The sequence below is a fragment of the Ovis canadensis genome, chromosome 18, assembly GCF_042477335.2.
Source record: "Ovis canadensis isolate MfBH-ARS-UI-01 breed Bighorn chromosome 18, ARS-UI_OviCan_v2, whole genome shotgun sequence".
NCBI classification, from domain to species: domain Eukaryota; kingdom Metazoa; phylum Chordata; class Mammalia; order Artiodactyla; family Bovidae; genus Ovis; species Ovis canadensis.
The window spans coordinates 45,169,854-45,186,097 of record NC_091262.1 but is presented as its reverse complement, the minus strand read 5'-3'; the positions used below and the strand labels follow the sequence as shown (position 1 = coordinate 45,186,097).

At 42.6% G+C, this 16,244-nt stretch overlaps 1 protein-coding gene across 1 annotated transcript in view; it reads left to right on the top strand.

The window, feature by feature from the left end:
- The first annotated feature begins 3,282 nt into the window (after positions 1-3,282).
- Positions 3,283-16,244, top strand: part of ETFA (electron transfer flavoprotein subunit alpha) — a 77,558-nt gene continuing 64,596 nt past the window's right edge. The window contains exons 1-2 of the mRNA XM_069560133.1: positions 3,283-3,577; positions 15,384-15,530. Coding sequence (XP_069416234.1) covers positions 3,539-3,577; positions 15,384-15,530 — 186 coding nt within the window. The 5' untranslated portion in view covers positions 3,283-3,538. The remainder of the gene's footprint in view (positions 3,578-15,383; positions 15,531-16,244) is intronic.

Here is a 16,244-nt window from a genome sequence, read left to right as displayed (position 1 = left end):
AGCTGGGGCTGTAATTCATCCCACTAACGCTCCTCTTTTAAGTTTTCACCAGAAATCCTAGAGAAGCTGCTCCTGAAACTGGCCTGTGGGGGGGAAAGAGGTGAGGTGAGGTGTTTTTTCGGAGACTGGAGGTTGACTGTGGAGACTGCAGGGTTTGACTGTGGCAACTCCTTTCTCCCTCTCCTCACCTTTCCCATCCTCCCTTTTCTCTTTGGACAAACATTTCTACAACCACTCAGTAAACATGAACCAGATACCAAAAGCTATTGACTGGGTCTTGCCACAAAAGCAGCTCATAACTGAGGGGGAAAGACAGACACCCAAATATCTGCAGGGGAAGTCCTCTAAGATAGATGTTTCAGTGCACATGTTTTTCGGTGGTTGCTGACCGGCTTGTGAACATAGAACTGGCCACCACTCCATGAGCAGCTCTGGTCAGTCATCACAGACTTGGGCAGTTTTCTGCCTTTTCCCTGGTTTTGGTTCTGCTCTGCCAGGAACCACCTTGTCCCCGTGGACATTGCGCGCCTCTGCTGGGCACAGCTGCTGCTGATTCACTGGAGCCTGGGTGGTGCCAAAGCTGCCCCAGCGAGGGTGGAGGTGGGATGGGGGTGGGGAAGCCTCTCTTCTCTTTTGTGTTTTGCTTTGTCATGGGTGTGAAGGCAGGGAAGGAGGGTGGTTTGTGTACCAATTTTTCCACATCATTTTTAGTAAAATACTCCTTTCAGTTTTTACCTAAAGCACCCTGCCCTCTTCTTTCCACTTCCACAGGACTGTCCGATTGTGAAACTGGGTTGGGAGGCAACGCAGTGATACAGGGAGTACTGAATGGCAGCTCCTACATGCGGACTCCCAGAGGGGGTCCGCAGCTCCAGCCCACCAGGTGGGTGCAGACGTGTTCTAAGTAGATGTAACTGATGTTCAAGTTATGGTCATAGAACCAGGAGAGTAAAGAAGAGGAAAGGGTTCATTCACCCTGGAGGGTTGGGGAAGGCTTTACAGAAGAAATGCCTGTTTAAGGTGGCATAGGAATCTGCCAGGTGGAGAAGTCTTGCCAGGTCTACACAGAGGCAAGAACAAGCAAAGTATAGGGCCTGCAAATGTTTGTTGGCTCAAAGTTCTTGCTCCAGGGAATTTATATTCCCATGCAAGGAGATTAGCAAGAAACACAAAAGAATAGAAACGTGTATGCTGTTAGATGGTGATAAGTGCCAAGAAGGAAAGAAAAGGAGATGGCAGAGAGTGCAGAGGGAGGGGTACTGTTTTCTGTAGGGTGGCCAAGGTCAATCTTTTGGAAAACGTGGCTGTTGAACAGAGACCTGAATGAAGTGAGAAACAGAGCCACACGAGGAGCATTTCAGCCAGAGGGAACAATGCGAGCGCAAAGGCCAGAGATGGGAGCTGCTTGGGGTGTTCAAGGAGCAGCAGAGTGTGGGGGGCGGTGGGCATAGTGACAGGGGGCAGTAGAGAGGAGGGCTTTGAGCAGAGGACATGATTAGTCTGCTGCTTGGAGAGGAGACTTCAGGAGGCATAGGTATAAACAGAAACACCAGTCAGGGGTTCCTGCCATGATCCAGGGGAGAGACGATAGGGGCCTGAGGGAAGGCAGCCATGGTGGAGGAATGAAGACATGTTGGTGGAACTTGCTGGAATTTGTACATCTTTTGAAGGTAGAGCCAGTGGGATTTGTTGGTAGTCTCGACAAGGCTGGAAAGGTAGTTTTTTACAAAACTGGGGACTAAGAATTTCTGAACGTATCACTCCCCTGCTTAAAGTTTAGACTCTTTAGCAAGCCACTCATTGATTTGCTAATTCATCCAACAAATAGTGATTGAATACCTCCTATAAGACAGGCTCTGTGCAATGTGTGAAGACACATTAATAAAAACAAGTAGGACAGACTCTGCCTTTATAAGTCTTACAGACAGATGGGTGAGACAGACAGGTAACCAGGCTGTTACAACCCTTGTGACAACTGCCTCCGTATACAGGGGAAGTAGTATAGGTGAAAATAGGGGCACAAGGAAGAGACATTTAATTCAGAGTTACTCGTGGTGTTGGGGGGGGGAGAGGAAAGTCCAAGCTGAAATATCAAGAATGAATAGGTATTAATATTAAACAGTTGAAGGAATAAATGGGAGAAGAAAGAGGAAGAGAGTAGGGAGGTGAAGGGAATAGGGTATTGGAGGATGTAAAGGAAGTTCTGTATGGCCATGCAAGATGGAAAGGGGGTAAAAGAAGGGATCAGCTCACACAAGGCTTATACCTCACATTAAGGGGGTTGCGTTTTATTCGAAAAGCAATGGGGAGCCACTGAAGTGTATTCAGCAGGGGAATCCAACACCTGTTCATCCTTTTGAAAGAGCCCTTTGGTTGCTGTGTGAGATGGATTGAAGGGCGGAAAAGCCTGGAAACAGGGAGAACAGTAAAGAAGCAACTGAAGCAGTGTAAACACAGACCGGGGTAGAAGAGAGTCCTGGGTGGATTTGGGAGCTGTTTGGGGAGTGGAATCGCTAGAATTTAGTGACTGATAGGATAGAAAACGAAGGAAGGAACAAGTCAAGTGTGACCCTCAGGTTCTGGCGTGAGCCGTTGGGGGGAGATGGAAAGCTTTGCTTGAGAAACAGAATACAGGCAGAGAATGAAGTCTGGATGGGAATGCTCAGTCAGTTGTGAATGTGTGGATTTGAGGTGTTGAGAAACATGCTGAGGAGCTGCCCAGTAGCCAAGTGGATAAATGGATCCAAAGGTCAGGAGAGATTTAGCAGTCATGGGCACTGAAGCCAAGGTGTGGTTGGGCCTGAGTAGGGAGAGAAGAGGGCTTGGGTGGGGCCGCATGTTACACCCCAATCCAAGACATTTCCCAATCTGCCTCCTATAAGGCAGCACACAGCAGCCTGCCCCTTCTTCTGGGATCTTCCTGTCCTGCTCCTTCCTCGTTTGGGCTCCTTGTTTGTTCTCCTTCTAGAACCCAGCTCAAACATCACCAATTCCAGGAATCATTCCTTCCGTAATAGTAATGATACATTTTCCTTCAGAGTCTGGTGAAGTCAACCATTCACGCATCCTTTTATTATATTGCCCTGACCTGAAAAATGTGTTTAGCATACTGCAGGTCTTCGCACTAATATCTGTAAACAAATAAACAGGCAGACGAATAACTGGAGCTTGAGCGGAGGACTTAGTCGAGAGGACTGGGAAGCCAGGACAGTGACGTCATCAGTCCAGTGTAACTGGACACTGCACCCTGGGACTGGCAGGCAGTCTGAGCCACTGTCGCCCGCTTTGCCCCCGCCTTTCCTTATTTTACGCACCTCCACTTTTGTCCTACTCCCAAGTCCAGCCCCTAACTTTCCGCCCTCCCCATTGGTTGCGCGACCGCCCAATCGGCTGGCAGAAACCTTAAGCTCGCGCTCTCTCCTCTCGCCTGGGGGGCGGCTGCTCTCGTTCCCGCGTCTCGCGAGCGTTACAGTGACTCGCGGAGGGTTTGCAGTTCGGTCTACTCTCGGCTGCCGTGAGGCGAACCAGTGCAGGGGCTATGTTCCGAGCCGCGGCTCCTGGGCAGTTCCGGCGGGCGGTGAGTCCGGGCGGGGAGGGCCGAGCCCGGTGACGGCCCGGCCTTAATCTGCTGTTCCTGTGAAGGTCTGGGCGAAGGTCACCGCCATTCCCAGACCTAGCTGGCCCTCGCGCTGGCAGGCCCAGGTTGAACGGGGGCTCGGGTTCAAAGTTTTGAGGCCTGCCCTTGCCTCCTTCCGGGTCGCCAGCTGGGGGTCGAGGTCAGAGCTCAGAGTACCGAACCTACGACCCGCTGCCCCTCCGCGTCCTCTTCGCAGCCCTTCTCCAGCCCTCCAGCTTTCCTCTTTGCGCTGCTGGGCCGCCAGGTTTTCCACCTTTGGCGGACAGCGAGCATCTGCGTCCCCGGCGAATCTTCACCCGAGGGAGGAAAATGTCGCCGCTGGGATGCCTTCTTGTAAAAAATAAAAAACTTGAGTTCAATTTCGAAGGTGTCGTTTCTGAAAGAACGCATTATGGGCCCTGGGCGCATTATGGCTGCTCCAATCCACTCACTGTCAAGTACCGGGGGCGAGGGGCGATGTGGTTTTGGAAACTTGGTCTTCTCTCTGGTGAATGGGACAGTGGTGAGTTTAGGTGATTGTATTGACAACTTTGGCCAATTTGCCTTTTTTTTTTTTTTTAAATCCAGCAGATTGTTGGTTAAGTAGCTGGGGAACTATTGGTAGCGCTAAGTTTTTGATGCTTTTATGAGTTACAACTCATGAGTTTACCACATTTTCTATTATGAGAAAGACTGATAGAAAGTATGTTTTTGTCTAGCGCTCTGGGACACTAGTATTTGGAGATTGACCAGTTACAAGTCAAGTAACAATTTATATTGTAGATTCTGAAGGTTTTCTAATTTACAGTTAGGTTAAGTGACAAGATTGCTAAACTTGGGTCAGGAACTTTCCGGTCGTTTTGTACTTTTTCTACACTTTTTCTTGTGCACGCATATTTTCTTATATCTTGCTGGGACCTTCTCCATAGTTAGCAATCTTTCTAGATATCTGTAGGTCCTTTTCTTGTGTATTCTTTGTTTCATTAAAAAAAAAAAAACACACACCGCCAACCCTCTGTTACCCCTCCCCCTCATACACGCAGAGTTCAAACCCATATCCTTCAGGTCAGCCTTCAGTCTTTCTCCCAGACATTTTCCTCAGCGGATCCAGACATAAACAAGTTAAAGTCATCGATTTGGAAAAAGTTCCAGGTATCAGAGTGACTCTCTTAATGTATACAGTAATGAGAAGGTAGTTTTGTGGACAGGTTAGAAGTCTGGCCTGAGAGAAATAGTTGTGGAGGGGGCATTTGGGAGTCAGTTATTTTATAGTTATTGACTCAGTTATTTGACTTCCCTGGTAGTTCAGATGGTAAGGAGTCTGCCTGCAATGCAGGAGACCTGGGTTCTATCCCTGGATCAGTAAGATCCCGTGGAGAAGGAAATGGCAACCCACTCCAGTATTCTTGCCTGGAGGATCCCATGGACGGAGCTGGCAGGCTACAGTCCACAGGGTCACAAAGAGTCGGACATGACTGAGCCACTTCACTTCAACAGAAAAAATAATGGAACGACTAACAAGTAATCACTATAAACACAGTTTGCCAATATACATGGACAGTATTTCCAAATCTTTACTGTGGTTTGCCAAAGACTTTGACCTTTATGACTTATTTTCAGAATTTGAAGTCATGCTAAGTAAAGTAACTCCTCGAAAGTCATTGGAAACATCTGAGAGATTTGAATTTCAAGGATATTGGAAAATAGCGGGAACACTTCTAGAATGAATACATAAATACACATACATATTTAGCTTTAAAAATTGAGAAATTTCAGAAAAGTTTCAAGAACAGCACAAAGAAATCTCAAAACCCTTTGCTGAATTTCACCAGCTGTCAACAGTTAGGCACATCGGCTTTATTTCTCTTCATGTATACAGCCTGTTATTTTTCTGAACCATTTGAGATTATATTGCAGACATGCCCTTTACTCCTAAAACTTTTAGTGTATTTTCTATGAATAAGGAATATGCACCTTTCATAACCACAGTTCAGTTCAGTTCAGTTGCTCGGTGGTGTCCGACTCTTTGCAACCCCATGGACTGCAGCACACCAGGCCTCCCTGTCAACTCCTGGAGTTTACTCAAACTCATGTTGGTGATGCCATTCAACCATCTCATCCTCTGTCGTCCCCTTCTCACGCCTTCAATCTTTCCCAGCATCAGGGTCTTTTCCATTGAGTCAATTCTTTGCATCAGGTGGCCAAATTGCAGTTTCAGCTTCAACATCAGTCCTTCCAATGAATATTCAGGACTGATCTCCTTTAGGATGGACTGGTTAGATCTCCTTGCTATTCAGAGGGTTCTCAAAAGAGTCTTCTCCAAAACCACAGTTCAAAAGCATCAATTCTTTGGCACAGTATAATTGGCAAAATCAGCAAGTTTAACAATGATACAATACTATGCATTATCTGATCTACAGATATTATTCATGTATTATCAGTTGTCTTGTTAATCATTTGTAGCAGTATTTTTTGTATTGTTTTTTAAATTGAAGTATAATTGATTTACAGTGTTAATTTCTGCTATATAGCAAAGTGATTCAGTTATATATACATTCTTTTTAATATTCTTTTCCATTATGGTTTATCGTAGGATGTTAACTATAGTTCCCTGATGCTCAGCAGTGGGACCTCGGGGTTTGCTCATTTCTGTATGTACCAGTTTGCTTCTGTAGCGTATTTCTTACTCTGGTCTAGGATAGTCCAGAATCAGGCCTTGCATTTAGTTCTCATGTCTCTTCAGTCTTTGTTAGAAAGCTCCTCAGCCTTTCTTTGGCTTTGATGACAATGGCATTTTTGAAGGCTACAGGCCTTTTATTTTGTTGACTGTCCTCCATTTACGTTTGATATTTCCCCTGATTAGTTTCAGGTTATGTATTTTTGGCAGGAGTTTTGCAGAAGTGGTATTGTGTTCTCAGTGGATCGTACTGGGAGGCTCATAATGTTGGTTTATTCCATTGTTGGTGGTGTTAATTACTTGGCTAAAGGGTTATTCAGCAGGTTTCTCTGCTTTCAAATTACTACTCCTCCCTTTGTGATTTTTAACTAATTTATGGGGATATACATTGAGACTATAACTCTTCTCTTTCTCATCTGCCTTTCACTCACTAGTCTTATCTGGTGATGCGTCTTGCCTGAGAAATGATTACTGTGATGTAAAATGGTGATTTTTTTCTAATTCCATCGTTCCTTCTACATTTGTTAGCCTTGTATTATTATTTATGAACTCATGGAACCATGCTTCATTCAGTAAGTTATAATCCATTGAGTTCAGTTCAGTCGTTCAGTCGTGTCCGACTCTTTGCGACCCCATGAATCACAGCACGCCAGGCCTCCCTGTCCATCACCATCTCCTGGAGTTCACTCAAACTCAACGTCTGTCGAGTCGGTGATGTGATCCAGCCATCTCATCCTCTGTCGTCCCCTTCTCCTCCTGGCCTCAATCTTTCCCAGCATCAGGGTCTTTTCCAATGAGTCAACTCTATGCATGTGGTGGCCAAAGTACTGGAGTTTCAACTTTAGCATCATTCCTTCCAAAGAACACCCAGGACTGATCTCCTTTAGAATGGACTGGTTGGATCTCCTTGCAGTCCAATGGACTCTCAAGAGTCTTTTCCAACACCACAGTTCAAAAGCATCAATTCTATGGCACTCAGCCTTCTTCACAGTCCATCTCTCGCATCCATACATGACCACTGGAAAAACCATAGCCTTGACTAGACGGACCTTTGTTGGCAAAGTAATGTCTCTCCTTTTGAATATGCTATCTAGGTTGGTCATAACTTTCCTTCCAAGGAGTAAGCGTCTTTTAATTTCATGGCTACAAATCACCATCTGCAGTGATTTTGGAGCCCAGAAAAATAAAGTCTGACACTATTTCCACTGTTTCCCCATCTATTTCCCATAATCCGTTACCACTGTTAAATGTTTTGGTGGTCAAGTTGTGCCAGATTTCTGAAGTGCAAGTCCCTTCAGTCTGACCTGTTTACTGTCACTTATGATACTCTAGAGTCAAAATGGCTTATCTGACTCCGTACTCTAGAAATTTAAAAAAAATTGTTCTGTAGTTAACTGAATAAATTTAGAAAGATACATTTCTACAAAGTCTTATTTTTAATAATAGATTAATCTACTAAAAGATTGAAAAGATTAAGCTGTTAACATGACAAGGTGAATATAGCTAACACTACTAAACTATATATTTAAAATTGGCTGAGATGGTAAATTTTATATTTGTTTTTCATTGCAGTCAGTGAAAAAAGAAAAGAGATACGTTAAGCTGTTTGAATGTAAGTTAAATGACTCACATTTGGTATCTAAGTTACGTTTCCATTTTGGCTTATCTGTGGCCTTGAGCAAAGTCCTTCATCTTTGGAGGGGGCTCCTCAGTGTTACCTGTTAATGAAAGTGTTTTCCAGCCAAAACAAAGAGCTGAGGAGCACACTAAGAGGAAAATAGGTAGTTAATATTCTTGCAAGAATATTAATCTGAATTATTAGTATTATTTTATTCATTTGCATTTAAGATTGATTTGTTGACTAGTAAGATATCAAAGGGACTGCCCTGGTGGCTCATTTGGTAAAGAATCTGCTCACAGTGCAGATCTGGATTCCATCCCTGGGTTGGAAAGATTTCCCTGGAGAAGGGAATGGCTACCTGCTCCAGTATTCTTGTCTGGGAAACTCCATGGATAGAGGAGCCTGGTGGGCTACAGTCCATAGGGGTCCCAAAGAGTTGGACATGACTGAACGGCTTATACTTTCAATATACCACAGAGATATTTTGCACAGAGAGTACAGCAACACTTTGAAGGGTATTTGAATCTGCCTATTACTATATTCATTCCCAGACAGGGAGGCATCTCTATTATGATTCAGAAGCTATGAAACTGGTATGAAGGAACATGACAATTTTCAGAGTCCATGGTTTATCACTGATGAATGAGCTTGAACTCTGTAATTCACATGCAGATTTTAATTTCTTTTGAAGGAAGCGAGAAAGCCAACTTTGATGTGGTACTGAAAGATTTATTGCATGAGGTGAATTAAATACAATTATGCTGCTGCCAATGTGTCTACTTTAAGCGTCTTGTCTGTTTTTAAAGAGAAGTAAGTTGACTGTTTTTAATAATATAGTCAAAGTCATATGACATTTCTAGTCATGATTAAAAGCTACCATATTTTATTACTAAAGAGGTTAAAGTAATTTAAAGTTCAGAAATGTAATATACATGTTTAAATTACAAAAGTTACGTTAAAATAGGGATGAGTAATTAATTATATATTATTTGTCTTTTTCAGTAGAAGTTGAAAGATTTTATAGTTTGTACCTGCTTTTTAATTTTTGAGTTAAACAAAAAGACCTCTGCCCATTTACCATAACCCCATTTAGTTTTCAAAGGTGGTGGGGGAGGTAGATTATGTTTATTCTTACTACTTCATGTTTCGAGTAGGTTTGTAAGGGTAAAATAGGGAGTTAGGGTCCCAACTTTTTTTCTTCCAACTCCTGTTATAGTTCACTACAAGAACATACAGTTAAAGGGGCTTCCCAGGCTCAACAGTAAAAAATCTGGCCGCAATGCGGGAGATGTGAATTTGATCCCTGGGTCGGGAAAATTCCCTGGAGAAGGAAATGGCAACCCACTCCAGCATTCTTGCTGGGATAATCCTGTGGACAGAGGAGCCTGGCAGGTTAGAGTCCATGGGGTTGCAAAGAAGTTGTACATGACTTTTTATCAGCAACAGCAATCCTTGGTTGCTCCTGATGAACAGAAAAACAAGCAGGATCAAAACTGTTAAGGCTGAATAAGAGGACAGAAATGTGTTGATTGAACTTTTGCTATCCAAGGTTGATGGTGACTTTGAAGAGATTGGATTCAGTGTTGAGTGGAAGTGAAAGCCAGTTTGCTGTGAGTAAAGGTTTAGGAGTGAGGTGAGGCAGCAGAGTTTGTGTGTAAGGACTTTGTTTTCAAGAAGTCTAGCCTTGAAAGGGTGGGGAGATGATAACCTCTTTAAGCCCTATCCTTGAAAAGAATACTGTCTCATAAAAGGCCAGTCAACTTAATAAGGGTATGCAGCTAGTATGTAAAAGAAAACTTCACTTTACTACTTGGAACTAAGTCTAGTCAGTAAGTTCAGATAAGTTCCCTAAAAATATGATGGAGTGGGAAGACTTCCCTGGTGGTTCAGTGGCTAATAGCCCACCTGCCAATGCAAGGGACACTGGTTTGGTCCCTGGTCTGGGAGGATCCCGTATGCCTTAGGGCAGCTGAGCCTGTGCACTCTAGAGCCTGTGCTCTGGGAGAGAAGCCACTGCAATGAGAAGCCTGCACACTGCAACAAAGTTTCCCCTGCTATTGGAGAAAGCGGCCTTAGCAGGGAAGACCCAGCGCAGCCAAAAATTCGTGGGAAAAAAAAAAAGTATGATAGGGTATCTCTAGTGATTTAGCACCTTTGCATACTGTTCTTGGTAGACACACATATTAAAGTACTTAAATAATTGAGTTATCAATGACAGAAAAATGGTTGCTTTTTAGTTTTTGATCATTTTGGGGGAAACCTCTCTTAGTTACTAAACATTCACAGAATGCCCACTATGTATCAAACTCAAAGATGGATACTGAGTTTACAATGGAGAGTGAGACAGACCGGCCACTGCTCCTGCTGCTAAGTCGCTTCAGTCATGTCCGACTCTGTGCGACCCCATAGACGGCAGCCCACCAGGCTCCCCCGTCCTTGGGATTCTCCAGGCAAGAACACTGGAGTGGGTTGCCATTTCCTTCTCCAGTGCATGAAAGTGAAAAGTAAAAGTAAAGGTGTTCAGTCGTGTCCAACTCATCGAGACCCCATGGACTGCAGCCCACTAGGCTCCTCCATCCATGGGATTTTCTAGGCAAGAGTACTGGAGTGGGTCACCATTGCCTTCTCCTGAGATAGACCTAGTCCCTGACCAGTGCCTTGCAAACAGACTGGGGAAAACAGACATTTACGCATTATCTTAAGAGTGATCGTGAAAGGTGTATAGGGTCTTTCGGGAATATGTACTGGGGGAGAGAATTAACTTAGTTAGGGAGCTGGAGAAACCTGTGAAAGTGCTTTGTGAACTAAGGTGAACTACAACTGTTAGTGGGTAATGAAGTAATAGTAAGAGTAAGGATTTTCTTTAGGTGACAAGGTCACTTCATTTTTTTAGTTTTGTCTGTCTTAACTCACCTGTTTACCTTTGTTTTAATTTATTACGAACTGTATGTGCTCTTTTTTTTTTTAAAGAAAATTTTTAAAGTATTTTAAAGTCTTTATTGAATTTGTTACAATACTGCTTCTGGTTTACGTTATGTGTTTTGGCCTCAAGGCATGTGGGATCTTAGTCCTCTGACCAGGGATCCAGTCTGCACCCGCTGAATCTTAACCACTGAACCACCAGGGAGCTCTCTTATATGATACATATCTTGCCTTTTAAACATGGTATTGTTTCCAGGATTGAGTTTGAAACAGAAATAAAAGTGCATTAGTCACGTTAGTTTGATTATTTTTTTAAAAAGCCCCAAATAAAAGTGCGTCTAAAGTCTGCAGCCCCCTTGCTTCAATTCTGGGCAAGTTTGATGGGCCATCCTAGTTCCGGGGTTCCCTTGTGAGATGAGCTGAGAGCTTTTTAGTGGCTGTATTGCAGTATTGCAGTTCAGCTTCTTCCACTGCCCAGTTATATTTCCTTGATGCCTCATGGGGAGCCAAGAGTGCTCCCCAGTAAACTTCTTTCACACACACACACACACACACACACACACACACACAAAGGTTGATGACCAAAAATGGATGGTGGCACCAGTCTGCATTAATTAATTTAAGTAGCAGTGTTTTGAAGAGATTGAGATTCTTTTCTGAGCAGCTACCTTATTGCGTATTTCAACAGTTATCTTTAAAATGTTGAAGATTTGGCTTCTTTTTTTTCCTCATTAAAAAAGAGGGCCCTAAAGTCTACAGATGCAGTGGATCACAAGGTAATACAACAACTTGCATTTAAAAACCTTTCAGTAATGGGACCTGTACTTTTTGAATCTTTTTGTGATATGCTACACCACTTGTGTTTAAAATAGGATTTTAGCGTTGTAGGATTTTTAGAGCTGGAAAAGAGGCCCTTGAAGTCACCTTTTGACCTGTTCTATTATTTTTAGCAGGAGAATATTTGCTAGGTGAAATATTACAGGAATGACCCATATATAAAACAGCTAAAAATGGTAGTGCTTTGAGAACTGTTAATTGCAAACCTCAGATCTGAGTCCAGCTACCTGGACTTTAACCTGGTTCTTTTCTTAGGTCTGTAGCCATTAAGTTCCAGTTCCTCCATATGTAAACTCAAGGTAGTAATAGTACCACATCATAAAGGATTTTTGAGTTTTAAATACAATTTAATCTTAGTAGAGGGCTTTGATCCCTGAGTTGCGAAGATCCCCTGGAGAAGGGAACAGCTACCCACTCTGGTATTCTTGCCTGGAGAATTCTTTGGACAGAGAAGCCTGGCTGGCTGTAGCCCATGGGGTTGCCCAAGAGTCAGACACACTGAGCAACTTTCGCTTTCCTTTCTTTTTCAGAGGGCTCAATAATATTAGTTTGGTTAATTTGGTTAAAGCAAAGTGAGGGACCATTCTGGCAGCCCTGCCTGCCTGGTGCTCACTTTATTCTGTGTGTTGGTTCCAGCGGTGCCTTCCTGGATGGAGTCTAGTTTGAAAACCTTCGGTTTAGTTTGTCTCCCTCAATTTGAAGACGAGGAAACTGGGCTCTGGTTTAAGGAATAACATTTTAAAGGCCAGAGACCAATTTCTTCTGCTGCAGGCCACACACAGCTATTATTGCTGAATTAAGCTACATAACCATTTTAGGTTCTACGGCTTCTCTTGAGGTGGTATGTGAGAATAGAAGGTAGAATATTGAATTAGAAAAAACCTTAGTGAATTAAAGAAACCTTAATATTAAACTATAAAGGAGTCAGTTGGTAAAATATTGTGAAGTGTCTTAGGATATATGTAGTGTTTAGTCAAGACTGGTCAGTTAGATGGACTGAGTAGTTTCTTATATATTCTTTTGTTGTTTATTCTTTACAATTTTTTTGAATAGCCTTTTAAGAAGAATATGCAGTGTTCCCTTGGAAGTTCTGAAAAGCTTGACAATTCCATAGGAAACTACCCAATTTATCTTATTATAGAACTATAATTTATAGCAAATATGGGCCTTCTGCCACCAAATCCTGGATTTATTCTTTAAATGGTGATGAAAAGCTCATAAATTTTATGGTAAATGATATGTGAAGCATAATCAAAAATATGGTGTCTGATATATATTGGTAATAAATAGTTTGTTACTGGCAATTCTTGTTAAATGTGATTTGAAGCATAAATTATGCCATTGGATCCTAATTGCACAGTTCTTTACTGTGTGCTCTTCTGATTAAAACAGAAGTACCATGTAACTCTACAGGTGCATATCGGAAAAAACATTGTTCTAGACAATGGGGATACAAAAATGAACAGGCATGTTGTTTGCCTTCTAAGAACTTTCATGCCATCGAAGGAATTGTGAATTGTTACAACTTTCTGGAAAACATTTTGCATCGATCAGTGTTAAAAGCCTTGAAAGTGTGTCTGTCTCTTGATCTAACATTCCTGGATTTTGTCATAAGAAGTGAATCTTAAGATGTGCATAAAGATTTCTAACCTTAACCATAAAAATTCTCACCTCCTGTGAGTTTTTTTTTTTTAAATTATAAAAACGTAAAAGCTATACAAACAGAGACTTGATTCAGCAAAAAAGTCTCCTTTTCTCCCCCTTCGAATCCCAGGGTCGGGGGAGCCTGGTGGGCTTCCGTCTCTGGGGTCGCACAGAGTCGAACATGACTGAAGCGACTTAGCAGCAGCAGCAGCAGCTTGCTTCGTTTGAGGAAAAAGATAAATGTCATTCACTAATAAACAGTGTAGCAATTATGTCCTCTGGCAAATTCTTCCCTATTCTCTTCCCATCCTCATCCTGTGGCTTTGGAAACATTTCTATCCCTGAATGCTTGCCCTGGAATCTATGGCCCTCAGCTCTGGGATTGGTTCATCAAGGATCGAGGAGGCTTAGAGGGCTGAGGAGAAAGAATGGGTTGCAGTTGTAGAGGTAGGAAGCTTAGGGGAAAAGGGGCCCCTATCTTGTTGAAGGTTGTACAGAATCTGGCTTAGTCATCTATGAAAGCAGAGCAGCTGAAGTAACCTGGCTAAGTTCCAATCTGAACTTTTAGTCTTACTGGACTAAAAGGATATCTCATCTGTTGAGGAAGATTGCAGAGAGCTATGAGAAGGGTCATCTCTGCATTGTTTATAATCATAAAAAATGTCTCATAACCTAAATGATTATGGAAACTAGTTGAACTGGTATGCCTAAGTATTAATAAAAAGATAAAAGTGAAGGTGTTAGTTGCTCAGTAGTGCCCAACTCTTTATGATCCCATGGTCCATGGAATTCTCCAGGCAAGAATACTAGAGTGGGTTGCCCTTCCCTTCTCAAGGGGATCTTCCTGACCCAGGAATTGAACCCAGGTCTCCTGCATTGCAGGCATATTCTTTGCCATCTGAGCTACCAGGATATGTACAAAATAGTAAACAAAAAATACATATTCTGTTGATTTAGTTGCGTGACCAGCATTGTAGTCCTGTGCCTGGCTTCCCTTCATTTATAACCTCCTTATAAAATTTAAGCTCTGGGTATATTTTATATTAGGCTTTCTTCATTCCTACTCCCGATCAGAAGATTATTGCTGAATTCAAACCACTGAACCATGACACATGATCATCAGTGCCTCTTTTTCTCACTGCCATTTTCCACAAGGACAGTTCTCAGATTTTCTCCTTTCCTCAGGCCTGTGGCGTGCTTCCTCATCCTTTCACGTGTCAGAACACCTAAGCTTCCTTCCATTCTTCCCGTTGATCGTCTGTGATCTGCAGCTGCCAGCATTTTGGCTTGGAAACTATCATTAACTGGAAACTATTCTGTCTTGTAATTGTGTGTGAACAAGTCTTATTTCCCTTGAAAACTCTGAGTGCAGGGACCATTCTTGTTCATCTTTGTGTTTCTGGTGTTCGAATTATTTCACATGACCATGAACTACATGTTGGTTTCTCGATAGCCCACAGTACCTCTGGGAGGATTTTAACTGGTTCCAGGATACAGCCCCAAAGCTTTTTTTGAATTTGAAAGCATATTTAAACAATTGAAACTTTAGCAAAATTGCTGTAGTGTTGTATTGTAAAGACAGATTTACATTATCAGTTATTTTGGTATTAAATTCATTTTACCTGAAGCGGTAGAACTTTAGTAGTTGGTTACATTATCATTATTCCTGGATATACTCTGCTCCTTAGTAGTACTGACTGCCAGTGAATGTAATTGGTAGTTGATACCTAGTTTGAGAATGTGTTCTAAGGATTTTACGTTCAGGTACATATATCAGTTTCTTGTTGAACATAGATTAGTGGGAAAGTTGTTTGGAAATAATAAAAAGATTTTTTTTCTAACAGTAGAATACTAATTTGTATTTTCTATTTTTATTAGGCAGGAATATCAGTAATAGAGTGATAGATAAAAATAGCCCAATTTTGCTATTGAGCAAATATTTATAAATACATTTATAGAACTGAGTATTGCATACACTTCTCTTTAAACCACACCTGCTTACCAGTTAGAGCAAAACAAAAATTATACTGCAACATTATTTTCCTTTTTTTTTTTTCTCTTTTTAGACCTCATTGCTACGATTTCAGAGTACCCTGGTGATAGCTGAGCATGCAAATGATACCCTTGCACCCATTACATTAAATACCATCACTGCAGCCAAACATCTTGGAGGTGAAGTGTCCTGTTTAGTAGCTGGAACCAAATGTGACAAGGTGAGACATCTTTAAGGTCAACCATAGCAAATAAAATTGCCATCAAGAGACAGGGAATGATGGCGACAGAGTTATAATGAGGACTGTAACCCAAACTGGGCCCTAAACCTCATTAAATGGTCAGTTTCACAACCATTACTGTGTGTGAAAAGAAAACTAAAAGGTTTGCTCACTAGGCGTTTTGTCTTATGAAATGAGGTGGAATACTTGACTTAGTTCCACTGGCACCGTCTTGTGCCATCAGGTGCCAAGCAGAGAGTCCCCTTAGAGGTTAATCGGAAAAGGCAATGGCACCCCACTCCAGTACTCTAGCCTGGAAAATCCCATGGACGGAGAAGCCTGGTGGGCTGCAGTCCATGGTGTCGCGAAGAGTCGGACATGACTGAGCGACTTCACTTTCACTGTTCACTTTCATGCATTGGAGAAGGAAATGGCAACCCACTTCAGTGTTGTTGCCTGGAGAATCCCAGGGAGGGCGGAGCCTGGTGGGCTGCCGTCTATGGGGTCGCACAGAGTTGGACACAACTGATGCCACTTAGCAGCAGCAGCAGCAGCAGCAGCAGAGGTTAATAGCCAATCCCTTTTTAGTATTGATGAATATACTTGCTGCTACTGCTACTGCCAAGTCAGTTCAGTCGTGTCTGACTCTGTGCGACCCCATAGATGGCATCCCAGCAGGCTCCCCTGTCCCTGGGATTCTCCAGGCAAGAACAC